This window comes from Camelus bactrianus, chromosome 16, assembly GCF_048773025.1.
Source record: "Camelus bactrianus isolate YW-2024 breed Bactrian camel chromosome 16, ASM4877302v1, whole genome shotgun sequence".
NCBI classification, from domain to species: Eukaryota; Metazoa; Chordata; class Mammalia; order Artiodactyla; family Camelidae; genus Camelus; species Camelus bactrianus.
This window is the reverse complement of record NC_133554.1, coordinates 57,047,066-57,073,217: the sequence shown is the minus strand read 5'-3', so window position 1 is coordinate 57,073,217 and position 26,152 is coordinate 57,047,066. Positions and strand designations below refer to the sequence as shown.

Below are 26,152 nucleotides of genomic sequence, written 5' to 3'. Positions count from 1 at the left end.
GATCAGACCAGCAGCCTGATTAGAGGTGCCCGCTGTTCGGGTGAAGTGGGCGCTGCGGGAGGAGCAGGGAGTGGTGCGCACCCCCGGGGTCAGGTCCAGCCTGGCGGCCAGCGGGCCTTCACCCTGCAGGTGGAGAGCGCCCAGGCCTTCACCTGGCAGTCCCAGCTGCGGCACCGCTGGGACGAGGAGAGGAGGCACTGCTTCGCCAACATTTGTGACGCCCAGATCCAGTACTCGTACGAGTACCTGGGCAACACGCCGCGGCTCGTCATTACCCCGCTCACCGACAGGTGGGCACGCGCCGGCCACCCTCACGCCCGCCCTTAACGCAGGGGAGGGAGACCGCGCGTCTCTTCGGGGCTCTTCCCCACGAGTCACCTGCTGAGGCTGAAGGGTCCAGGGACCTGGGTTCAGATTCAGCCCTGCCGCCAGCCAGGCACCCGGCCTTGAGGACTGAGCTCTTACTCCCGTGCTCCGACGCCGGCTGTGTGGCCTTGGGGCTGTTGCTTAGCGTCTCTGAGGGCCTGTGGAGTGGGGACGATGTTTTACGAGTGCCAGGAGCTTGTGGGGGGTCAGGTGAATTATTTAAGGAAAAAAAAGCACTCAGAGCAGACGCTGCTCAGAGCGAACCCTCAGTGGACGTGATGTGACTGTTGTGTGACTGTTGGAGCGGCCTCTGCCCCTCAGGCCTGCTCCTTGGGCCCATCATGGGTCCTTCCCAGCCTGCTCCCTTTGGCGCCTCCTTGGGGCATGGTGGGTGTCACTGAAGCACAGTGAAAGAGAAAGCCGGCAGCTGTGGGGCTGCCACCCACGAGGTGACCAGGGGTCCCTTGCAGGTGCTACATAACCTTGACCCAGTCCCTCCACCTGATCATGGGTGGAGCCCCCGCTGGCCCCGCTGGGACCGGCAAGACGGAGACGACCAAGGACCTGGGCAGAGCCCTGGGCACCATGGTCTACGTCTTCAACTGCTCGGAGCAAATGGACTACAAGGTAGGTGGGGAGGACCCCAGACAGCCCCTCCCCCAGGAGCCCGCAGCCCCCATCCCCCAAGGGAGCTCTAGGTGTCTAGACACTGCAGGCCGACCCTGGGCGGGAGGTGCCTGCTCCCCAGTTTGCTGATGGCGTCCACCAGACAGGCGGGCTGAGCAGCTGCACCCCCCTGGCGGCCTTGACCTTCCTGGGAGGCTGGGCCTCTTGGGCATGACCAGTGTGTCTGGCAGAGGCTCCCAGGGTGGACAGCCCCAGCCTCAAGCGTCCTGCCCTGCCCTGCCCTGCCCATGGAGAATCATCGTGATTGTCCAGCTGGGATCTGGAGTCCCTCCGCCCTGCCTTAGACCACAGCCTCCCCCTTTGCATGCTGGGAAAGAGGCAAGGGCTGAACTTGACACGAGCGTGCTTATCCGAGCCCAGGCAAAGCCCCCATCCCAGGGAGGGACTGGGAGCCAAGGGCGTCACGGGGAAAGGATGGGCTCTTCCTGGCACCCGGCCTTGTGCAGCACTAACCCTTCTGGGGGAGCGGACGTCCTGCCTTTAGCCTTCCGAGGGCCCCAGCCTTCCCGAGCTGACCGCCGGTCCAGGGGCCGTGGACGGGCCTGCGGGTGAGGCTGGCGGGGCCAGGGGAGGCTTCCCCGCAGGGTCTCCCACGCACGCTTCTCCCATCTCACCCGTTCTAGTCCTGTGGGAATATCTACAAGGGCCTGGCCCAGACGGGAGCCTGGGGCTGCTTTGATGAGTTTAACCGAATCTCCGTGGAGGTCTTGTCGGTGATTGCCGTGCAGGTAGGAGCTGCGCGGTCTCTGGGGCATGTATGGGGACTCACTGCTCTGCGGGCCCAGGGCTCATCAGCTTCCTTGTAGGGCCAGCCTCCGGGAGTGGGGATGTGGCACAAACCTGACCCCAGCCCTGCCCTCTGGGGACTCGCACCCTGGCTGGGCATGTGGGAGGGAAACAGTCGGACACGGTGGCATATGTGTAACCGAATATAGACCAGGGGTAATTAATCTTGCTTAGGGGACCAGGACAGTGGGTTTTGTTTCTGTGGCCAGTGGAGTTGGGCGTTGAAGGATGCATAGAAGTTTATTAGACAGGGAGCTTGGAAGGAGGGAGGAAATATGCCTGGGTATTTTGGGAACACTCGTGACAGAATGCAGGACCCACAGTGAGGACAGTGTGGAGCAGGGTTCTCAGATACAGGGAGCAGCCCACCCCAGCATGACCCCTGCTCCTTAAAGTCACCCGAGTGGGCCCCACCCCACGTGTTTTAAGCACAGAGGTTCTTAACTGTTCTGGCGTTGAGAACTGCTGGGCTTTCTCAGGTAAGATGGGCCAACATCTTCGAGGTCCAGTTCGACCTTGATATTCCAAAAGGAAGGGGAAATCGGGTTGCTAATGGCACTGAGACCCCTCCCTCCACTCCCACGGTCAATGAGTAAATACAGGCTTCCTGGGGCCACCCTTGTAGACCACAGGTGAGGCAAGGCCGGGGAGCCAGGCTGAACAGCCCCTCTGGTCACACTGAGCAGGCGGGAGGAGCAGAGGAGGGTGTGGGCATGGTGAAACCAGCCCAACGGCCACCCAGGACCCGCGGTCTGGGTGCGGAGCCTGATTGAAATTTACCAACTTAACTGTAGTTCTGCTCTTTATTTAGACTCTCCGTGCCTCCATTCTCTAACCTGTGAAGTGGGTTTACTGGCAGGCTTAGCAGTGGATGTGGGTAGCTGGCCTCCTCCCCTGTCGTTTCCCTCCTTAGACACAGACACTGAGCTGTCCCTGGGGCCGAAGGCCAGTAAGGCAGAGAGGATGAGGGCGGCCAGTGTCCCCAGACCCATGGGCAGTGCGGACCCCCGCTCCCCCAAAAGGCGGTGCACAGACCCCAGAATATTTACATAGAGCCCAGTTAACTCACAGGGTGGAGCGGGAGCTGGAACAGCTTAGGAGAGACTCCACGTGGAGGGGAGGGGTCCCACCGCTAGCCCAGCCCACCACCCTGCAGCCTGGTCTGGGAGGAAAGTCCAGGACAGCCAGGCAGCTTTGCTCCAAAGCGGGAGGCGCAGGTCAGGCCTTAAACATGAACATTAGGCGCCCTCCAGTGGTGGCTTGGAGGCTTGCAGCTGCTCAGCAGCCAGGAGGCCCCCACGGTGCTCATGGCCCCTGAATTCAGATTTGACCCGGTGCCGACTTTCTGAAGACCGATGTCGGGGGCGGCTACTAATCAGCCCTCCCACGGGTTGCTGCCCGAGCAGGAACGGGGCACACCAAACGGTGGGGGTGGGGCCCCGCTGGGTACCGAGGCGGGACAGCCACGACCTGGAGGAACCCCCCCCAGGGGGTCTCAGATTAGATACCCTAGGATCCCGCTAGTCACCCTCACGAAAGACAGAATCACAGACATGGGAACAGATCAGTGGCTGCGGAGGCTCGGGGGAGGGCAGGGTGGGGGAGCAGTGGGTGCGGCTCTGTGGAGAGTGACACCACCTCGAGATCATGGGAGTGCCCGTGGTCTCCGCGTCCTGTCCTGTCTGGTTGTGGAGCTTCCCTCCGGTCACCCCGGGGCACGCAGGGTCTCCTCCTCTGCGTCCTTTCCTACAGCTGTGTGTGCATCTACAGTTGTACTGAAATTCAGAGTTTAACTGGGAAAGAGATCACAGCCATGTGCTTTAGCCTGCCGAGGCTGGTCATCCCCCCGTGAATGTGTCCCTGTGCCACCTGCTTAGGTGAAGTGTGTCCAAGACGCGATTCGAGCCAAGAAGAAAACGTTTAATTTTCTGGGAGAGATGATTAGCCTCATCCCCACTGTCGGCCTCTTCATCACCATGAACCCTGGCTACGCTGGCCGCACGGAGCTGCCCGAGAACCTAAAGGCCTTGTTCAGGTGTGCGGGTGGGGGCGTCAAGGCGAGACTGACCCAGAGCAGGCTGGGGGAGAGGAGGAGTCTGGAGACAGGTGCCCAGGGAGAGGGACTGGGCAGCCAGAGCCTCCCTGAGGGTAGACGGCAGCCTTCCCAGTTTCCGACTCCTCGGGGTGGAGGTCCCATTTCAGATGCAACCTGCTAATCGGTACAAGACAAGGAAGCCTGGGCTCAGGTGACTCAAAGGAGTCGAGTGAAGGGATGCAGGGCCTGGAGACCCCCCTGCAAAGGGTGTAGGAGGAACAAGTGAGGGGGGAGGGGGAGGGGAGGGCTGGGAGGCTGGGAACCCGGCTCCGCCCCTAGAACCTTGCCCAGTGATGCTGTGGTCCTCCTGGCCAGTGAGGCGTGCACCCAGGGAGCAAGGGGCAGGTGGGGGTATGGGTGGAAGAGGCAGAGAAGCCAAGGCGGACCCTGCTGACTCCCCCCTAGACCCTGCGCCATGGTGGTCCCTGACTTTGAACTGATATGCGAGATCATGCTGGTGGCTGAGGGTTTTCTGGAAGCCCGCCTCCTGGCCAGGAAGTTCATCACCCTCTACACCTTGTGCAAAGAGCTGCTCTCGAAGCAGGTGGGTGTGATGGTGTCCTGGGCCTACAGGGCTGGAGGCAGGCAGCCTTGGTCCCAGCACCCCCAGGCCTGTGCCCACTGCTTGCCCCTGCCACCCCCCCCAGGATCATTACGACTGGGGCTTGCGTGCCATCAAGTCTGTGCTGGTGGTGGCCGGCTCCCTGAAGAGGGGTGATCCCAGCCGGGCAGAGGACCAGGTGCTGATGAGGGCACTCAGGGACTTCAACATCCCCAAGATCATCACTGATGACCTGCCTGTGTTCATGGGGCTCATCGGAGACCTCTTCCCTGCCCTGGACGTGCCTCGGAAACGGGACCTGAATTTTGAGAAGGTGGGTACTTGCCAGGGTCACCACGGGCCAGGAAGCCACACCAGGGCTTCCCTCCTACCACGGGTGTCTCTTTCCACCACACGTCAGATGGGTACCTACGTGGCAGGAACCACACTGGGGTAGTGGCCAAATCTGCCAGCCGGCGATGGTCACCGAGGCCCCAGGCTGCCTCTCCAGCCGTGCTCTCAACACTGGCGGGTCGGGAGAGGAACTGGAAGGGCTTTGGGCGAACCCACACCCCGCACGGAGGTCTCCATGTCGTCCACGCAGGACGCGTTCACAGCCCCACAGGCAGGGCCGCTGTTCCCTCCTGACGGCCCCGCCGGGCCGGTGAGCTCGGCGCCCCCCTCCACATGCCGTCCCCCCCAGGTCATCAAGCAGAGCATCTTGGAGCTCAAGCTGCAGGCGGAGGACAGCTTCGTGCTGAAGGTGGTGCAGCTGGAGGAGCTGCTGCAGGTGCGACACTCGGTGTTCGTCATCGGGAACGCGGGCAGCGGCAAGTCGCAGGTGCGTCCTGCCCCGGAGGACACAGGGTCCCCGGTGCATCCTGGGCCTGAGGTGTGTCATGGCAGGGAAGGGGGCTGTGATGGGCTGGGGGGCTGGGCCGGCAGACGAGGAGGTGACCCTGAGTCCCATCAATGAGGCCCTTCTCCTGGGACGTCCTCTTCCCTGCTTCTTCCATCTCGACACTAATCACCCACCTCTCTGCAGCCCGGCCCCCTCCCACCCTGCTGTCCCCACCCACCACCCTGCTGTCCCCTGCCCCCTGCCATTGCCTGGGCCTGGTGGAGAGCAGAGGGTGGTGGCAGCTAGTGTTACTGATATCTGCAACACCGGAAAATTCTAAACCAGCCAAGTGTTCAGCTAGACACCCACGGGATGGACCACCGCACTGTTATTGTTAAAGGTCACTTCCAAAGACTAGTAACGTGGGGGGCACGCACAGCACGTCATTGTGAGAAGGCGGACACTGTCTGAACCCTGTTCTCTTAAAAAGGATGCGTAAGTGTGTGTCCGTCTCCACGCGTATCCGTGTGAAATGTCCTTAAAAAGCCCGTCCTCTGGGTGGGGGAATTCAGGGTGGCTTTCTTCCCTTGAATTTCTGTTCTCCAGCAAGCGTACGCCGCTGTGGTTGTGGGGCACCAGTGGGCATTTTCAGCCCTGTTAGTGTTCAGGAATTCTCGGCCGCCCTCCGCTGAGCACAGGTGGGAATGACCACACCGTGCTGGCCACCCCCGAGGACCGGGCTTGGGGACGCAAACGCACCTGTGTGCCGCCAGAGCAGTGCGGGTCCCCCGGGGGAGCTCTGCTGTGGGTCACCCGAGGGCCCTGTGCAGGGCTTGGACGGGGGCCGTGGCTGCCCCAGCGCCCCCCGTCAGTGACCTCCCCAAACCCCGGGGCAGGTCCTCAAGTCCCTGAACAAGACCTACCAGAACCTCAAGAGGAAGCCAGTGGCCGTGGACCTGGACCCGAAGGCCGTCACCTGTGACGAGCTTTTTGGTATCATCAACCCAGCGACCAGGGAATGGAAAGATGGTAACCAGTGGGTCTTCTCTAACGGGCCCCAGCGGGGAGGGGTCCCCAGCGGATGTCCCGGGCCTGGGTCCTCGCCGCGCACTTAATTCTGCATGGCGAACACACGCTGAGACTCTGCCCCGTGCCTGGCCGGCCCGACGGAGACCGTCAGCAGGTCGTACTGGGCTGAGGGGCCTCCGAACACACATGGTGCGTCATCACGGAGCCGGGGCAGAACAGCGAGCTCACAGGGGGAAGGCTGCTCCGCTCCGCTGGGCAGGAGGGGTCCGGGAAGCTGCGCATCGGCAGACCCGCCCCCAGCAGGGCCGGGGGGAGAGGGGCCCCCACCCCAAGATGGGCCCACAGGAGGTGAGCCCAGGAAGGCCGGCTGGAGCCGGGGGCGCTGGGAACAGTGTTTCCCTGGGGAAGGGGCTTGATCAGACTGCGCTTCACGACAGGAACTCGGGGCACTGAAGAAAGGGAAGGTGGGGGGCCCAAGGGTGGTCCCGGTGGAGGGAGGGGCACCGGAAAGGAGGGGAGAAGCGGGACTGCGCTGCTTATCGGGGGACCCACCCCCACCCCAGCTTCCGAGTGTCCTGCTCCTGGATGGGGGCGTGGGGAGGCTCTCTGCAGTGCCCCCTACAAGAGGATCCCTGCCCCCACACCCCCTTTGCCCCTCCCCCTGCTTTTTCTCAGACACATCTGTTTCTGCAGGTGTATCTGTGTTTCTCCTGCACTGGGGAGCGAGCTCTGTGGGATGGGCAGGGGCTTCGATTGACCCCAAGCCCCCTGCTCTGAGCCTGACGCTTCAAGAGTCCTTGGCAAACATTTAAGCGAATGAAGACGGGAGGGAATGAGTGAAGGGGTGGCGTGCTGGGCGGGGAGGCAGTGCTCCGCTTGGGGCTTTTGAACCTGAGAAATGGACCAGACTCGGGGGCTGGGGCTGCAGGTCAGGTCGGAGCGTAAAGGAGGGTCCGCAGGGTCAGGAGAAGGGCGGGAAATGAGCCAGGCCCCCTCAGGTCTGGGGGCCGCCTCTGTCCCTCTGAAGTCAGGCACCTCTGAGAGAGTCCGGGTTTGGGAGGGAGAAGGTAGGTCTCGGCTCCTGGGGCTCCGGAGAGCCCCTGGGCTGCTGTCCACCCCGCCCTAGAGACGGGGGAGCCTAGCGCAGCCCCTGCCCGCAGGCCTCTTCTCCACCGTCATGCGGGACCTGGCCAACATCACTCACGACGGCCCCAAGTGGATCGTCCTGGACGGGGACATAGACCCCATGTGGATCGAGTCCCTCAACACCGTCATGGATGACAACAAGGTGCGGGGGTCGTGGGGCCCAGAGCAGCCCCCAACCCAGAGCCAGAACCGCAGTGACGTGGGGGAGGGGGGCTCGTAGGTAATGCCACAGGTCTTTGAGAAAGTGATTCTCAGTCCCGGGGGAGGAGGGAAGCCCAGAATTCCCGGGGAAGGGGAGGGGTCGTGATTCCAAAGGGCAAGTTTAGCACCAAAGTGAGGTCCTACGTGGTACACGTGTCTGGACGTCTGGACACTCTCCGTGGCCCCGGGGTGGGTGGGGCGAGGGGGTGCTGGCAGTGAGGAAGGCGGAGAGACGCTAGGTTAGTGAAGCTGGTCGGGGGCTGGTAGAGGTGTGGGGTCCCAGACTTCCTCCTCCTCTTCTGAGATGCTGCCGCAAGACAACCTCTGGACAGAGGGGGCCTAGGCAGCTGAAACCCGCCGGCCTGTGTCCCTCGCTAGGTCCTCACCCTGGCCAGCAACGAGCGCATCCCCCTGAACCGCACCATGCGGCTGGTGTTCGAGATCAGCCACCTGAGGACGGCCACACCGGCCACCGTCTCCCGAGCCGGCATCCTGTACATCAACCCCGCCGACCTCGGGTGGAGCCCGTGAGTTGGGCTCTGCATCTCCTGCTCCAGACTGTGCGGGGAGGGGTTCAGAGTTGCCTGTGCACTCGTTCATTCATTTATTCATTCACTTGCTCGTTCATTCATTCATGAAATGAATGCCGTGTGCCGGGCCCTCCCCATGACCATGTCATGCCCGGAGACTGCAACATGGCAGCTGATGAAACGATGTTTGCACCCTGTGCAGGGAACTCCGAGGCAGAGGGAGGGTCTGGGCCTGTCGTGGAGACAGGAAGTCTTCCTGGAGGAGCTGGAGTTTGGGCTGACCCCGGAGAAGAGAGGGAGCTTTCCGGGTGGACAGAGGGGGAAAGCATTCCAGATGAGGACCAGCAGTTAAGGGGCATCGGGGGTGAGAGCGGGAGGTTCTGGGGTGGGCTGTGCTCGGGGCTGGGGAGGGTGTTCGTGGATGGGGTATGAGGTGTGAGGGCGCTCTTGGCCCCTGAGCTGGTCCTGAAGGCTGGTCCAGGGTCAGTCCCTTCCTGCCAAGAGCACCCTCATGCGGCGGGACATGTCTATTGAGGGGCCTGCTGCACGTGTCTGGGAGCTTTCAGGGTGGGCAGCAGACAAGGCAAGAGAACTGGAAGGAAGCCTGGGTGGGAGCTGCTAAGAGGCAGGGGGACAGAAAGAAGACGGGGTCAAAGGGCGCCCCGGCAGTGGGGATACCCAGTGGAGACGGGGAGGAGAGAGCCGGAACATAAGCAGGGATGGGGCAGAACCAGCGACTCGCCCTTCAGCCAGATGTGGTTCTCGGGGCTCCAGAAGGATAACCGTGGAGTGAGCCGCTCCTTGGGGGCCGGGAGGAGACCTGGGTTCTGCTGGAGAGAAGTGAAGAGGCTGAGAGCCAATGCAGGGGTCCCCCAAGAGAGAGAGCAGCCCCCGACCTTCCCCTCACGGCAATGGCAGCAGTGGATCAATGCGAGGGTAGCAGAGCACATCCGAGGCGGCGAAGTGGAGCAAGGCTCCAGGGCCCAAGGGCCCCCACGGGCAGGGCTGGAGCCCGCCGGGCTGGAGCCGGGAGGACGCCCAGCTCCCCGGGGTGGGGAGGGTGTGTGTGTGTGAGAGTGAGAGAGCTGGCTTTTCAGGTCAAAGCCAGCATGCACATTTGCCTGCACTAAATGCCTGCAACGAGACAAAATGTAAAATTTTGACACGTACGCCTTCAAGATGGAAGTTAAACGCAGCAGTCTCTGTAGAGTGGCAGACTGGTCTCCATTCTGAAGGCCTGTGCATGGAATTCGGTTCCTAGCTGGGCACCGTGCTTGCTTGCAGGCATAGACCGTTCAGAGGTTTGCTCTGTTCTGTGGACAGCCAAGTGCAGCAGGGCAGAGGGTCTCTGTGCTGCTGGGGGCGCAGTGAGAAACAGGGCTCCCAGAGCACAAGGTCACTGGCAGAAAGGCGCGTCTGCCGGGGCTGCGGACGGCCCGCGAGCGGCGTTGGGTAACCCGGGCTTCCTGCCTACGCTCTGGCGTCCTGGAAATGGCAGCTCACTGAGCTTATTGGCCCGCGAGAGAGCTGGCTGCTTATTTATGCTTTTAGTAGAGGCTTATTTCTTTTCCTTGAGCTTTAAAAATATTAGCCCTGGTAGTCCCTTGAAATGGGAGTTATATCATCACGCCCATTTGCAGATGAGAAACCTGAGACCCAGAGGTGGTGTGTAACTTGCCCAAGGCCACAGCTGGCCACCTTAGAGCCCATTCGTGCCAAGCAGTAGGAATCTAGAACCCATAGCCCTCATAGCTGTGGTGGGCCGCCTCTATGTGACCCACTCCAGAGATGTACATGTGCCAGACAACCCAGTGTGGCTCCTCTGGAGTACTTGTATTGGTTTGGACTCCCAAACCAATGTGTCAGTTGGCTCACTTCACCAAAACATGCTTCAGGCATGGCTGGATCCAGGAGTCCAGATGATGTAATAATGTGTCCCTGCTCCTCCTCTTTCCCTTTTCTTCCCTTCCCATCCCCCTCCCTCTCTCCGCAGGTGGTATGAAACCTTTCTCTCCTCCTCTCTTCTGTATCTAGTCCTACCGTCCTCAGTATTAGCTGCATTTGGGGGGAGCAAAGATGGCTCCCAGTTGTTCTAGGCTGACGGCACCCTACAGCTAGACCACAGTCCTCCCATACCTCCCCACCTCCCCCAGGGTGGTGAGCAGCTGGATCGAGAGGCGCAAGGTGCAGTCAGAAAAGGCCAACCTGATGATCCTCTTCGACAAGTACCTGCCCACCTGCCTGGACAAGCTCCGCGTCGGGTTCAAGAGGATCACACCGGTGCCCGAGATCACAGTCATCCAGATGATCCTGTACCTGCTCGAGTGCCTCCTCACAGAGGAGAACGTGCCGCCCGACTCTGCCAAGGAGCTGTACGAGCTCTACTTCGCCTTCGCCTGCTCCTGGGCCTGCGGGGGCGCCATGTTCCAGGACCAGGTGAGCGGCCGCCGCGGAGCGCGCGCCCAGACCAGGCCGCCCCTGCACCCACTCAGCCAGGCCCTCTCTGTGCATCTTGGTTTCGAGCAGCTGGTAGACTATCGGGTCGAGTTCAGCAAATGGTGGATCAACGAGTTTAAGACGATCAAGTTCCCCTCGCAGGGGACAGTCTTTGACTACTACATAGACCCCGACACCAAGAGGTTCCTGCCGTGGACGGATAGAGTGCCCGCCTTTGAGCTGGACCCCGACGTCCCGCTGCAGGTAACCGCAGCGTGGAGTGGGGCGGTGACCGTTCGTGACGGTTTAGGAGCGGGCCTCATTCAGCAGGGTGTCCGCTCACAGGTGATTCTGAGTAAAACTGGGGATCTAACCAACTGTCCAGGTGGGCAAGTCGGTCGCAGGCTGGGATGGGGGGCTTGGGTATGCCTGGGGTCACAGCTCCTCCCTCCCATCCCCCCCGCCCTTCCCCCCGTCCCCTCCACCCAGGCCTCTCTGGTGCACACCACCGAAACCATCCGCATCCGCTACTTCATGGACCTGCTCATGGAGAAGTCATGGCCGGTGATGCTAGTGGGGAACGCGGGAACGGGCAAGTCAGTGTTGATGGGGGACAAGCTGGACAGCCTGAGCACAGATGACTACCTAGTGCAGGCTGTGCCCTTCAACTTCTACACGACCTCGGCCATGCTGCAGGGTGAGGCCGGAGCAGGGGTGCAGGGTGGGGTGGGGGCTGGGAGCTGGGGTGCAGAGTAAGGCCAGGGCCGGGAGCAGGGGTGCAGGTGGGGACCGGGGCCAGGGTGAGGTTGAGGACCAGGGTGGGTCCTCGGAGCCTGGCCTGGACACACCCAACCCCACTCGCCCAACGTGGCTGCCCCCGCCCCCCACCATGATGTCCCCCACTGTCCCTTCTTACCACAGACGGGGGGGACTTGCCAGTTGCCTCTCCACTTCCCATGCCCCCACCCACTGGTCTCTGTCCCCAGAGTAGGGGGACCAGGGTGGCAGGTCCCACAGGGAGCTCCTCTTCTATAAGCAGACTGAAGTGGCCCCAAGGTCAATGGGGCACAAAGTTCTGGCCCTCCCCCTGCTGCCTTGGACCTGTGACACCCACGACCCCCTCCTTTCTCCTGAGCTGGATGGAGTCAACCCCCGCCCCGTCCTCCGCGGCCCAGGGCTACTGCTTCTTGGGCTGCAGCCTCTGGGATCCGCCGGACACCTTGGTGGCCACCCCACTCCCATCTCTAGGGATTCTTGAGAAGCCTCTGGAGAAGAAATCCGGGCGGAATTACGGGCCGCCAGGCACCAAGAAGCTGATCTACTTCATCGACGACATGAACATGCCCGAGGTGGACAAGTACGGGACGGTGGCCCCGCACACCCTCATCCGGCAGCACATGGACCACGGGCACTGGTCAGTGGGCGGGGCGGGGCCACCTGGGGGAGGGTGCAGGGCTGGGAATCAGGACTACGGGGATGGGGGCACAGGCCTGGAGGGGGCGAGTCAGGGTCTCCTCCCCTCACCCATTCCACAAACATGCCCTGGGCGTCTTCCAGGCCCTGGGCTGGTGGCTGTGGCCTGGAGCATCCGTGGAGCGGGGACAGGGGCCCTAATCCCACTGAGGTGTCCATCTAGCGGGGAAGGTTGGGGGTACAGTTTCTGGATGAAGGGAGCAGTCACAGAGGAGCCCAGCGACTGGGTCAGTGACACTCCGGGAGGCAGCTGGAAGTTGCATCAGGACTGGCCATGGAACCTTCAAGGTGGGCATTCTGGACACAGCAGATGCCATGTGCAGAGGGAGTTTGGTGCATGGAGGGACCAGAGGAGCCCATCATGGCTGGAACATGAGAGCTGGAGGGAGAGGATGCCCAGGGCAGGGGCAGCCAGACCCCAGGACCCAGGGGCTGCCAGACAGAGAACACTTTCTCCCAAGGACAATTGAAAGGCGACAGTGGCACATTTACATTCACAGTTTGGAAAGATTAGAACATGCAGTGCAGTTAAAACAAGCATCACTTTAAAGTAGGGTCCCGTGATGGCCTGGCAAAACCTTGATATTTTGAGACCACAGGAACCTGAGAAATGTCATCAGAAGTCAGTCAGTGGATACGTGCAGCATCCTTACTGCCGAGAAGTAGGGCGCGGGGTTGGGGGGGTGTCACCTGCTGGAGGTCACAGCCCTGACAAGGGGCCGAGCTGGAGGTCAAGCCTGCACGCCTGACTCCATCACTGGCCTTTCCCCGCTACATGACGCCGACCCCAGAGCTCATGGGCTGCAGGAACCCGGCAAGGACAGCAATGAAGCCATGGCGGGCTGGCTCCCTGGGGAGGCAGCAGAGCTGGGCTTGCGGGGGGGGGCCCTAGAACTGGGGCCTTGGGAAAGCGCGACGTCTCTGTGGACGCGCAAGTGGTGTGGGCTGGCCAGGGCCAGGAGGGGTCTGGGGAGGGCGAGGGTAGGAGGCCAGAAGGGAAAGCGGAAGGAAGACCGTGAGGGCGGCCCACACCCCCACGAGGGGGATCTGCTGGGAGAGCCAGGAGGGCCGGGAAGGCTGGACGGGCCAGCGGCTCCGTCAGCAAGCATGGAAGAACACCGCCTCCCACGTGGACGAGCTGCACGCCACGTGGAGGGCAGACCTACAAGCAAAAGGAGAAACTGAGGTTGGTGGAAAAGCGGGGCCTGGGCAAAGGTGTGTGGGCAGGAGAGACTTGTCAAGCCTTGGTTTCAAAAGCCTGGACCAGACGGCCAAAAAATAGCTCCTTTGACTTGCGTGAAACTTAAGGAACGTTGTTCACAAAGAGAAACCACGAACACACCTACGCGGTACGGGGTTAAACAGCCACAACGTCTGACCCTGGCAGTGGATTAATATGTGGGGTGTTACAAGAATTCCTACAAATCAACAAGGACTGGTGCCAGCTCCCAAGGGAAAAAAAAAAAAAAAGAAACACCTAACAGTGGGGAAAACCCAAAGGGTAAAGAGCGAGTGAAAAGGCGCACAGGATCCTTGCAGCCTCTGGACTCATCTGAGTCCCTGGGAGTTCTCTCGGTGCCCTGGCGTCAAGGAAACCCTTCATCTGTTTGATCGTCACTACCTTGATAACTACAGCGGTAGCGGTAGGGGTGGTAAACATTTAGGGAGCACTGGCTCTATTTCAGGTGCCCTTCAGAGTGTGTTTTCACGTGCTAGCGCAGTTTGTCCTTGTGATGACCCATTGCACAGATAAGAATACTGAGGCATAGAGAGGTCATCCAGCCTCCCCAGAGTCCCAGTGCTTGAATGTACACCCAGACCCACACATTGAGCCACTCTGTTGCCCCCATTTCAAGATTTTTCTTGAGAGTAAAAGTACACGTGGCCATTTCACATATAGTTGCTATTTATTGCATGACCGGGATGGGCGAGGACCTGGGGGGTGGCTCCCTGGGGCTGGTGGCATGACTTTCCGTGGGCCTTCCTCGCGCAGGTATGACAGGCAGAAGCTGACGCTGAAGGACGTCCACAACTGTCAGTACGTGGCGTGCATGAACCCCACCTCCGGCTCCTTTACCATCGACCCCCGGCTTCAGGTAGGCAGGAACCATTCACAACATTCCGGGGGGGCAGGGGCATAGAGAGGCAGGCCAGCCCTCCCTGTGACCCCCTAGGGCTGCCAGATTTACCAAATGAAAAAACAGATGCCTGGCCAAATCTGAATTTCAGATAAACAACAAATACCTTCCATGTTTGGGACCTACGTGCACTTAAAAAATAAAATTACTTGTTGTCTATGTGAAATTCAGATTTAACAGGATATCCTATACTGGATCTGCACCGCCCCGCGGGCAGGTCCTTACCTATGAATCATCTAAGCAGATGGAAATCTGGAATTTAAACCCAGGCTCAGGCTCTGAGACGCTCTTTAACCTCCGCCAAATTTTTTCTTGAGGGTGTGATGTGAATCTGGCTGTTAGAGGGATAAGCCATATTTTGTTTTTATTGAAGTATAGTCAGTTACCAAGTGTCAGTTTCTGGTGTAAGGCATCATGTCCCAGTCATGCATATATAAGTGTATATATATATATTTCTTTTCATGTTTTTTTTCATTAAAGGCTATTACAAGATATTGAATATAGTTCCTTGTGCTACACAGAAGAAATTTGGGTTTTTTTAAAATCTGTTTTTATGTATAGTGGCTAACATTTGCAAATCTCAAACTCCCAAATTTATCCCGTCCCACCCCCTTTCCCCCATTAACCGTAAGATCATTTACCATGTCTGCAAGTCTGTTTCTGTTTTATAGATGAGTTCATTAGTGTCCTGTAAGCCCTGTGTTTAGCGGGGTCTTAACACACACAAGGCACCAGGAGGGAAACTGTCCCTTCTGACCACGCCTGCAAGGCATGAGGCGACGTGGACAGTCTGTGCCCCAGGCGGGCAGCCCTGCCCTGCGCTGGTCCCCACCCACTGCCTGACAAGGGTCTGTGGTTGTTCCCGGCAGCGCCACTTCTGTGTATTTGCCGTGAGCTTCCCGGGCCAGGAGGCCCTCATGACCATCTACAGCACCATCCTGACCCAGCACCTGGTCTGTCGCTCGGTCCCCATGGCGGTCCAGAGGATGAGTGGCCAGCTGGTGGCCTCCGCCCTGGGTAAGCTGGCCAGCCTCGCCTCCCCTTCTGTTGGGAAAACCCAGGGCTTCTGGGGCTGGTGGTGGCTTCCTACTTTCCCCTGGTAAATATTTTATTTATACTTTTAAATCAATATTTTGTAAACGATGATGTGCTTCAGCAGGCGATACTGTGAAATCCAGTTGCTGGAGGGGGAGGCAGAGGAGGGGAAATTGGGTCCACAGAAATGACTGACACATCAGTAGAGCAGCAAACTTCCTCCCTCCTCAGCCGTGCAGGTTTCTCGCTTAAATTGTCACCGTCTCACAGTCCATTTGCTTTAGAAACTAGCTCAAGCTCTCCGCTTCCTGAGGCCATTAAGAGGGCACGAGAATTGATGTGTCTTTTTCCTGTAACAGCCCTGCACCAGAAAGTCACATCAACGTTTCTTCCCACCGCCATTAAGTTTCACTATGTCTTCAACCTCAGGGACCTCTCCAATATTTTCCAGGTACTGCTACTGCTCTTTTAGCTCTGTGTCACGCCAGCTGACGGCCAAGGCCTGGTCCAGAGGTGCTCTCCTCCTCTGCCACTCTCAGGAGAGAAAGCAAAGTGCCCTGTGGGCTGGTAACTGTGATCATGGTGATGATGGTGGTGGTGATACTGACGGTGACAGTGATGATAGTGATGGTGATGGCGATGGTGGTGGTGTCGACGGTAGTGGCAGTGATGACGTTTCCTCTTATGTATTGACTGAGCCAGAAACTGGGTTTGGGCCACTTCTATCCCCATTTTCTCCTCCAAACCACATGTAATCTCCAAATCCCCATCCTCCAGTTGGGGAGTCTAAGGCTTGGCGCGGTTAAGTCAGACCTGTCTCCTCCCACTTAAAGTGTCAGCTCGAATGTCGAGCCCTCCAGAGGCCCCTCCCACCCCATACACTCTGCCTCACTGCCCAACATATGTCATTCGCAGCAGCACCCACCACCACATGGAATGACCTTGTGATTTTGTCTGTCTGGTTAGTCTCCCCACTCGACCGCACATGGTCCCTCTTGTCATCACCGTGTTCCCAGAGCCCAGGACAGAGGCCTGGGAAAAAAGCACCCACTGGATGGGCGGGTCACTCGGTTAGCGAATGGCCAGGACCACACACGGGCGGGCTTGCTGCAGGGCCAAGGCCTGCAGCCCCTGCTCTGTGGCCTCCCATCGTGGGCTTCCCGCTGTGATCAGCCCCTTTTGTCCCTTTCTCTGCTGTCCACCCCGTTAGAGGGCGGAGCTCCCCTCGTGTTTCAGGCCCAGGATACACCCTGCAGGATCCCTGGCCCTGAGAGGACCCTGTGCCGCAGCCTCACAGATAGATCCCTCCCCGGGGAGACGGGTAATTTGATACGCAGGTGGTGCTCTGCCTGCCTCCTTGACGCAGCTAAGGATGCTGACCCTCCTGCGTCCGGGGCAGGGCCTCTTATTCTCTTCCGCAGAGATCCTGAAAATCCCACTGGACCTCGTCCGCCTCTGGCTGCACGAAGCCGAGCGAGTGTACGGCGACAAGATGGTGGACGAGAAGGACCAGACAACGCTGCTCAGGGTCACCATGGCTTCCACCAAGAAGTTCTTCGACGTAAGCCACGCCCCTCCCCCGTCCTGCAGAGCCAGGAAGGCTCCCTGGGGCAACGTGCTGGGGGCCCAAGGCAACCCCCGCCCTCTGCAAGGGCGCTCTGATGGGAATGGGGAGGACCGCGTTGGGTCCCACAAGATGACTCTGCCGCGTGGGCGTGGCCTGAGTGAGACGGGGTGGGGCCTTCGGGAGAGCAGGATGTGACCACCTCCCTCCACCCACGCGGCAGAGACAGCTCTGCTCCTGTCCACGTGGTCTGCCCGTGTGTCTTGGGTTTCCGGGGTAGAATGGTGGTCCTGGACTGTCGGTTCATTCCCAGTGTGATGGGGACCAGGGGATTTCACCCAGCGTTCTGCAGGGCCCTCTGGACTTGGCGGCGCATCTGGAGGCTACGAGGGCGGGGCGGTGGCGGGGGCGGTGCTGGGGCTGCTGTCGGTGATTTGTGTGGCCGAGGCCCAGGCCGGAACCGCAGGAGCATCCTCTCCCTCACGTCCAGGACCTCGGTGAGGAGCTCTTATTCGCCAGACCGAACATCTACTGCCACTTCGCTCAAGGGATCGGCGATCCCAGGTACCTCTCGGTGACCGACGTGGCTCAACTGAACAAGCTCCTGATGGACGTCCTGGACAGTTACAACGAGGTCAACGCGGTCATGAACCTGGTGAGCGGGGCTCCGGCGTCGGCTCGCGGGTGCGGGCGGGGGCGGGCGCGCCGCCCTGGAGGGAGGTGCGTGTGCGCGTGCGCGGTGAGACGCCGCCGGGCCCTCCGGTCTCCGCAGGTGCTGTTCGAGGATGCGGTGGCTCACATCTGCAGGATCAACCGCATCCTGGAGGCCCCGCGGGGGAACGCCCTGCTGGTGGGGGTGGGCGGCAGCGGCAAGCAGAGCCTCTCGCGCCTGGCCGCCTACATCAGCGCGCTGGACGTGTTCCAGATCAGCCTCAAAAAGGGCTATGGGATCCCCGACCTCAAGGTGAGACGTCGCCTCTCGGTAATCCGCCCCCGGGGAAGGGATGTGGGGGAGAGCCGAGTGTCCAGCACGGAGAACGGGATGGTCACCGGCGGCGGGGTCTTAATCTTAGACAGGAAAGGCCGGGGAGGCATTCCACCAGTGCCCGAGGCCGGGTGACGAAGGTAAAAGAAAGTGCGGGTCTCCATCACCGGAGAGGTTGGAGCCTGTAGAGTCGGCGCAGGTAATAGCGGCAGAGGGGTTTGGTTCAGGCCCGTGGTCACCGAATTTTGCCGCGTGGTTCTGGATTCTCCAGGTTAAATAATTCAGAACCAGTACTAGCTGCCTGACCACCTGCTCAGGGTTCTGGAAAGGGTGCTTTTTGTATTAAATAAACATTAGTGTACAGGTCTCCCATGCCTAAGACAGGCCACCAGGGTTTTTATTGATTTCTTTTCCCAAAAACTTGCTCTCTCAGGGAACTGTGTGCTAGTCAGACACAATTCATGCAGAATGTATGACCGCAGTGCCTCAGATTGGAGCTGAAGTTGATTTGACCACGTGACACGGCTCGCCTCTCTGCTTTGGTGCGGGGGCTGTTTCTGCCACCAGGACGATGCCAGATGGGGGGGAGGGTGGGGCAGGGTGGAGGGACCCTCCCTACCGAATGTGGCTCCGAGGCAGCCCCTGGCCAGATGGCCTTAGCGGGATGGTCTGGATCTCAGCCAGAGCCCGGCGGTGCCCTGGCATCTCCGGGGGAGGGTTCTCCCAAACACTGCCTCCTGCACCAAGCCGGTGTGTGGTGGGTCTTACCGGTTGTCAGCTGAGCCCACCTAGTGGGTTCACCCCGACTCCTCAAGGACACTCGGTGTAGTTGGAATCCTTGCATCTGGAGCTGTAGAGTTGTACTGAGTTTCTTCCACTGAAAAGGTTCTGCTCTGTTAGCTCAGCTGCATGGCTTTATTTTCAGGATTGCATCGTACTCTGTCCTTGTGAGGATTTTGTTCCCGATACCTCACTTTGGGGCCAGCCGTGGCTGTGGTTAGTTTATCCATGGGCATTAGCTGCGGCCACTCTGTGATCTGTTTCATCACAATTCACTACTCCTACACCCACAGCAAACTGGCTTTGCATTTGTTACCATTTATTAAGCAGCTTCTGTGGATTCGGAAGTCAGGACAGCGATAAACAGGGCTACAGGACCTTGCATCCTATCAGGGGAGGCGGACTCCTGAACAGTTACAAGCTGTACTATTGTTGTTCTAATAATAGCGTCAGTAAGATGTTAAGGAGGCGCATATGTTCTTGGTATAACACTTGTGTTCCCGATGGTATAATGTTGTTATAAAGTCATATCCTAAGCTGTGGGCCTCCCTGTAGAGGTCAGAGATGAGGCAGGAAAAGGGGCAGGATCCAACCTCAAGGGGCATCAATGTGCGTCATGGAAAATCCTGGACTTGGTCCCAAGAAAACAAGATACTGTCAAGGATGTTTGAGCAGGGGAGGGGCAGGACCCGGTGACGTTCTGGGATAAAGTGGAGGGTGGTTTAAAGACAACAGGGATTGCCGAGGGGTGATGGGTGGGGCGGGGGTCCCACAGGAGCCCCGGTGACCCCACAAAGTCTGGCACCGGGCAGTACAATAAGAAGGGAGAGATGGACCATGACCCGAGTCACAGGCCAGTGAGGGCTCTTTTTCTTTCTGTGAGACCGTTCCTCGGGGCCTGAGTAGTAGTCCAGAGAGCTGAGCTGGACCCTCTGGAGAAACGCTGTAAGCTCAGTGAGGGGCCAGCTCGTGGTCTTGGCAGCTCAGGTGGCCTCCCTGACTTCCAGCCACTGCTGAACTGGGAGGGGCGAGGAGCAGCCCTCAGATGGAGGGAGAGCGGGGGCAGACCTCCCGCTGTGTTCCCGCAGCCTGGGACGCGGGCTGGGACACTGCACAGCCCATCCCAAAGCCTCCACCTCACCCCTTCTACCTTCCTCCCTGAGACTCACCGCTACATCTTGGCTTGGTTTTCCTCTGTCTCTACCAGCAATGACTGGCTACAGCGAAGCCAAGGGCCCGGAAGTAGGTCCCGTCTGTAAACTGGACGTTATAGATAAACAAATCACCAAACCCCTGAAATTTTACGTTAATACTTGAATGACACTGACGGTCGTTTTAATGTATATTTACAATTTACACATGTAAATTGGCATTTTTTTAAGTAGCAAGCTATTTTTACTGCTCTGTAACATGCTACCTTTTTTTAAACTAGTTTCCCTTTATTCTCCCAGAATGACCATGCAATTGTTTTTTCAAATTATTTTTCTAAATCCTTCTAGTAACATGAAAGGAGCTCTGAAAAACGTAGGGGTTACTTTGAAGTGTACTCACTCTTTTCAGTAGTAAGTCTCCCCCATCCAAGCCTGTGGCGTATTTATTTGGGGGTCTCTTTTAGGTTCTCCGTTTCAAGTTTCTTATTCCTGTTTTGGGGGCATAACATCCCAACACAGAATTTCCTGTTTTAACCATCCAGTTCAGCGGCATTAAGCACGGTCACGTTGTTGTGCGGCCAGAACCAGCATCTGTCTCCAGAACTCTTCTGTCTTTCCAGACGGAAACTCTGTCCGCTTTAAATGCTGACTCTCCCTTCCCCTCCCCCAGCCCCGGGCAGCCACCACCCTACTTTCTGTCTCTATGAATCTGACTCCTCTGGGGACCTTGTGTGAGTGGACTCCTACAGCGTTTGTCCTTTTGTGACGGGCTGATTTCAGTCAACATAATGTCCTCAAGGTCCCTGTGTTGTAGCAGGAGCCAGAATTTCCTTCCTTTTTAAGGCAGAAAAACAGATATTCCATGGTATGAATGGACCCCACCGTGTTCATCCATCCATCCACGGACACCTGAGTTGCTTCCCCTCTGGGGCTGTCATGAGTAATTCTGACTCTCCTGCTGCAGACCCTGCCTGTTTCTTACGGAGGCTGATCTCTAGGCGTCCCCGTCCTGGGTGCTTGTGGGAGATGCTTCTACGGGAGCATCTTCCTGGCGAGACCCCTGAGGGTGTCCTCCTTGGGTCCAGCTTGACCTCGGTGCTCAGTACATCAAGTCGGCCATGAAGAACGTTCCCTCGGTGTTCCTGATGACAGACTCCCAGGTGGCCGAGGAGCAGTTTCTGGTGCTGATCAATGACCTGCTGGCCTCGGGGGAGATCCCGGGGCTGTTTGGGGACGACGAGCTGGAGGACATCATCTCCTCCATGCGGCCCCAGGTGAAGTCCCTCGGCCTGATGGACACCCGGGAGGCGTGCTGGAAGTTCTTCATCGACAAAGTGCGCAAGCACCTCAAGGTAGGGGCGCCGGGCTCAGCGGGGTCCCGGGGGCCTCCTGGGGCTGGGTCTTCACCTGGGGTGGAGTTGGGGGCTGTTCCCTCACGGAAGGTGGGCTGCCTGATGGACGTGGGCTGTTAGAAGAATCTCGAGGCCGAAAGAAGTGTTTTATGCACATACCCCCCACCACCCCTACAGCACATTTAGATAGAACAGTTCACCTTGACCTTCAGCATTCCCACTGGGGAAGCTGGCTGAGCTCCTGAGGGACTGAGAGCACTTCCAGTCCTTCCTCCTCAGCATCCCGGAGAACGACGGCTGCCCTGCCAGGTGGCGCTGCTCCTCTAGGTACCTGCAGGCTAGCATCCCTCCCCCCCCCCCCCCCGGGGACCAGCCCTCCCTGTTCCGGGGCCTCACCTGCCCAGCGTGGGTGCCCCCTCCCCACTCCATCCTGCACCCAGCCCTCCTTCCCCCTTTGCAGGGACCACCCCACGAGGGCTTGGGGCTCACCCCTACACCGTCACATAGCAGTGCCACAGCCACAGTTCCAGCCCAGAACAGGCAATGTTCTCTCTGCATGCTTGGAGATGGAGACCATGCAGAGAGCTTTTACTTTTTTTTTTTAAATTGAAGTATAGTTGATTTACAGTATTGTTTTATTATCATTTTTGGTTTGTTTTTGGGGGGGTAATTAGATTCTTTTACTTATTTATTATTATCATTTTTTAATGGAGGTACTGAGGATTGAACCCAGGACCTTCTGCATTCTAAGCACATGCTCTACCACTGAGCTGTACCCTCCCCCTTACAGTGTTGTGTTAGCTTCTGGTGTACATTGTGGTGTTTCAGTTATACAGATGTATGTTCTTTTTTATATGCTTTTCCATTATAGGTTATTACGAGGTATTGAATATAGTTCCTTGTGCTGTACAGCAGGACTTGGTTTATCTATCTTTTTATTGAAGTATAGTCAGTTTATAATGTGTCGGTTTCTGGTGTACAAAATAACATTTCAGTCACCCGCATACATATATTCATTTTCATATTCTTTTTCTTATAAGTTATGACAAGATATTGGATAATACTGTTCTATACAGTATAAACTTGCTGTTTGTCTATCTTATATGTAGTAGTTAGTATCTGCAAATCCCAAACCCCCAATTTATCCCTTCCCACCTCTTGAACCCCCTGGTAACCGTAAGTTTGTTTTCTATGTGAGTCTGTTTCTGTTTTGTATATAAGTTCATTTGGTCTTTTTTTTTTTTTTTTAAAGATTCCACATATGAGTGATATCATATGGTATTTTTCTTTCTCTTTCTGGCTTACTTCACTTAGTATAATTATCTATAGGTCTATCCAAATAGTGCAGATGGCATTATTTCATTCTTTTTTATGGCTGAGTAGTATCTCATTGTGTGTGTGTGTGTGTGTGTGTGTGTGTGTGTGTGTGTGTGTGTGTGTGTGTTTATACACAAATACACCACATCTTTGTTCAGTCATCTGTCAATAGACATTTAGGTTGCTTCCATGTCTTGGCTATTGTAAATAGTGCTGCTGTGAACATTGAGGTACATGTATCGTTTAAAAATTTTTATTTATTTAATTTTTTAAATGGCAGCACTGGGGATTGAGCCCAAGACCTCATGCATGCTAGGCATATGCTCTACCACTGGGCTACACCCTGTCCCCCTGCATGTATCGTTTTGAATTAGAGTTCCCTCTGGATATATGCCCAGTAGTGGGATTGTTGGATCCTAGGGTAAGTCTATTTTCAGTTTTTTAAGGACTCTCCATACTGTCCTCCATAGTGGCTGCACCAATTTACATTCCCACCAGCAGTGTAGGAGGGTTCCCTTTTCTCCACACCCTCTCCAGCATTTACTGTTTGTGGATTTTTTAATGATGGCCATTCTGACTGATGTGAGGTGATACCTCATTATAGTTCTGATTCGCTTTTCTCTGATAATTAGTGATACTGAACAACTTTTCACGTGAGAGCTTTTACTCAAACAGGCTTTCTGCAAAAGCACACAACCCGGCTCCTGCAGTGCTGTCCCTGACGGTAGCATTTCTGTGTCCTGCCTCCAGGTGATTCTATGTTTCTCCCCCGTGGGCTCCGTCCTGCGTGTCCGAGCAAGAAAATTCCCTGCTGTGGTCAACTGCACGGCCATCGACTGGTTCCACGAGTGGCCAGAGGACGCCCTGGTGTCCGTCAGCGCTCGCTTCTTGGAGGACACGGAGGGGATTCAGGTGAGTCCCCAGGCACAGAGTCAGAACTCAGGAGGAGTCAGCAGGTGAGACACTCACTTTGGGCGCAAGATTTAAGGGGGCACCAGCGACTTAATCCAGATTGGTGATGTTTTGATGCAGCAGTTTTAAAAACCAAAATGAATGCTGAACCATTGGAAATACCAAAATTGTTAACAAAGACAGGCTGCCGTTTGTTGGTTTCTTGGGACCGAGTTACGGTACCAGTCATTTAGCTCAGCTGGGGGTTCCGGGCCCCCTGTGGCTGCGGCCCCACAGGGCTGGTTCAGGGGGTGACCCCCCCTTGCCTTGGGCTCTGACACGGCTCTGCCCCAGGGGCCAGGCCCACAGAGCGCCCTCACCTCTGACCTGCATCTCGGGGCGTGACAAATGTGACCGGGCCATGTAAGCCTTCTGTTTTCTGCTCCTTTTCTTTTACACTCTTTTTCTTTTTCTTTCTTCTTTTTTTTTCATTGAAGTGTAGTCAGTTTACAATGTTGCGTGTTTTTCTCTTTTTGGGGGGGCTGGTAATTAGGTTTATTTATTTTTTTAACGGAGGGGCTGGGGATTGAACCCAGGACCTTGTGCGTGCTAAGCATGTGCTCTACCACTGAGCTATGCCCTCCCCCTATTTTTCTTTGATTGAAAGATGGTGCCCACACTCACCATTTGAGCCCATTGCCGGCCTAGAAATTGACCTCTAGATGAGAAATTAACTGGCCTAGGCCATGACCTCTGACCCGGCCGATGCGCGTGATGTGCAGGCCTAAAATAAATCCCACTCGGCTGTCACGTCTTACTTATTTTGAACACATACGCAGTTATTAAGAAGGATGAAATAAGCCTGAAATTAACCTCTTCCCCGGTTTTTTAAAGATGGGTAGATTCCCCTGCCTGCCACCATTGGTTCACTGGCAGGGGAGACGCCCCCAGGGTGCTGCCGACACGGTGTGTCCTCCAGGCCCCGCGTGAAACGTGGAGATGCCTTCTGCGATGGGGGAAAGTGTCCCCAGCATGCGCCAGCAGGGGCCGTGAGAGATGCCCACAGAGCGTGTGTCGGACGAACTCCTTTTCAGATCCGCCTGCATTAAAGTTAATGTTGCGTGGATGATTCCCGGGCAGAGCTCCCGGTGCCTGTCTTCGGGCAGGTGGGGCGGGCCCAGGCCGTGGGGGCGGTGAGCCTGGTGCGGACGGAGGACAGAGGAGACTGGGAAGTGAGTTACTAAACCCCGGGGTGGGGAATGTCCAATAAGTGCTTGCAGAATTACCCGGGTTATTCAGACGTACTGAATATGCGGGTGTGAGAGAGAGAGAGCAGTAACCACCCTGCTGGACGCGGGCCCCTCGGGGATGCAGTGTCACCAGCGCCACGACAGGCCCTGCTGTCTTGGGCATCATTTGACGGCTGACGGCCAAGGCTGAGAGAGAAGGTACCTCTCACCTGGGTCCCCAGCAAGTGAGGGCGCCCACCTTGCTGATCCACTCTGCTCAGCAGCCTCCTCCTCTTCCCCCGGGCTGCTCCCCACAAGGCTCCCGGGGGATGAACGGCCCCGTCTTGTCTTTGCAGCCAGAAGTCAAGGCCTCCATCAGCCTCTTCATGTCCCACGTGCACACGACCGTCAACCAGATGTCCAAGGTGTACCTGGCCACCGAGAGGCGCTACAACTACACCACACCCAAAACCTTCCTGGAGCAGATCAAACTGTACCAGAGCCTGCTGGCCAAGAAGAGGATGGAGCTGGTGGCCAAAATCGAGAGGCTGGAGAACGGCCTGATGAAGCTGCAGAGCACGGCCTCCCAGGTAGGGGAGCCAGGGCCTCGAGATGTGGTTCTGGAACCTTCCCCCACGTGTGTGACGCGAAGCGATCCCTGCCTCGGGGGGGCCTCCACACTCACACCAGGGCGAGTGCAGGGGTTGTAACGTGGACGGTGGACCCTGCACGCTTTCGTGACGCTGACGTTGCAGTGGGTGCTTCTCATGGGCGTGGCATTGGCTCGTCCGGTCCAGTGTGGCCCACGAGGCCCGGTCCATCCCGAAATGCCGTTCACGCTGTGGTGCCCAGATGGACGTCTGCCACGCTTTGTTACAGGCTGTATTGATTTTTAAGTTTTCCACTGGCTTTAAATGTCCTCTGTGGGCAGCCCCCTAACCCACAGCCACAGAGGCACAGGTGGGGGGCAGCCCAGCCCTTCTGCCCCTGGGGAGGCCTGAGCCCGAGTCCCACCAGCTCTGGTGGGGGCCCTGGGTCTGAGCCAGAGCTGTGCCACGGGCAGTGGTGCTCGGGTCAGGGCCACCCCCGTGGGGGCGGGGAGGGGAACGTGGTGGTGGGATGGTGTCCAAGGAAGACAAAACTTGCAGGAGCCCAGAAGGTGCCTGCTCCCTCCCCAGACAGGAACAAGGGAGGAGCCCGGCCCAGCAGGTGTTTTTTTCCCCTCAAATGGACCTTTCAGAAGTGGCCCTGGGACACAGTGCGTGTGCCCAGCAGAGGGCTGTCACAGCAGCTGCGGGGCCTGCTCGTGGCAGAAGTCGTCCAGAGCGGGGGAGGACGTCTCAGCCGTCACTTACCACTCCCCAGCACTAGCCCGCTGCCCCCGTCCCCCAGCTGCCCGGGGCCTCGCACGTGCTCCCCAGGGGACTTTCCATCCCCAGCTCCAATCTCCCTCCTGGGGCCCCACTGGCCTCCCCAGAACTCCTCAGCACGCTGGCTCTGCTGACATTTTTTTTTATCCAGCCACCTTGATTGTCACCTCCCTGAGCAACAGGAATGGGTCTTCTTTTCCTTCCTAACA

General features: G+C 57.9%; 1 protein-coding gene across 5 annotated transcripts in view; it reads left to right on the top strand.

Moving 5' to 3' along the window:
* Positions 1–26,152, top strand: part of DNAH17 (dynein axonemal heavy chain 17) — a 105,117-nt gene that overhangs the window by 48,280 nt on the left and 30,685 nt on the right. For 3 of the 5 annotated variants that reach the window (XM_074343811.1, XM_074343812.1, XM_074343815.1), the window contains exons 34-55: positions 130–290; positions 837–993; positions 1,677–1,781; positions 3,717–3,874; positions 4,340–4,478; positions 4,582–4,809; positions 5,179–5,316; positions 6,213–6,345; positions 7,506–7,633; positions 8,071–8,219; positions 10,376–10,658; positions 10,749–10,922; positions 11,148–11,355; positions 11,907–12,072; positions 14,125–14,227; positions 15,139–15,286; positions 15,664–15,755; positions 16,704–16,865; positions 17,359–17,832; positions 20,870–21,136; positions 23,204–23,365; positions 24,930–25,163. In XM_074343811.1, coding sequence (XP_074199912.1) covers positions 130–290; positions 837–993; positions 1,677–1,781; positions 3,717–3,874; positions 4,340–4,478; positions 4,582–4,809; positions 5,179–5,316; positions 6,213–6,345; positions 7,506–7,633; positions 8,071–8,219; positions 10,376–10,658; positions 10,749–10,922; positions 11,148–11,355; positions 11,907–12,072; positions 14,125–14,227; positions 15,139–15,286; positions 15,664–15,755; positions 16,704–16,865; positions 17,359–17,832; positions 20,870–21,136; positions 23,204–23,365; positions 24,930–25,163 — 3,969 coding nt within the window. The remainder of the gene's footprint in view (positions 1–129; positions 291–836; positions 994–1,676; positions 1,782–3,716; positions 3,875–4,339; positions 4,479–4,581; positions 4,810–5,178; positions 5,317–6,212; positions 6,346–7,505; positions 7,634–8,070; positions 8,220–10,375; positions 10,659–10,748; positions 10,923–11,147; positions 11,356–11,906; positions 12,073–14,124; positions 14,228–15,138; positions 15,287–15,663; positions 15,756–16,703; positions 16,866–17,358; positions 17,833–20,869; positions 21,137–23,203; positions 23,366–24,929; positions 25,164–26,152) is intronic. The other 2 variants (XM_074343813.1, XM_074343814.1) reach the window with 1 other exon arrangement.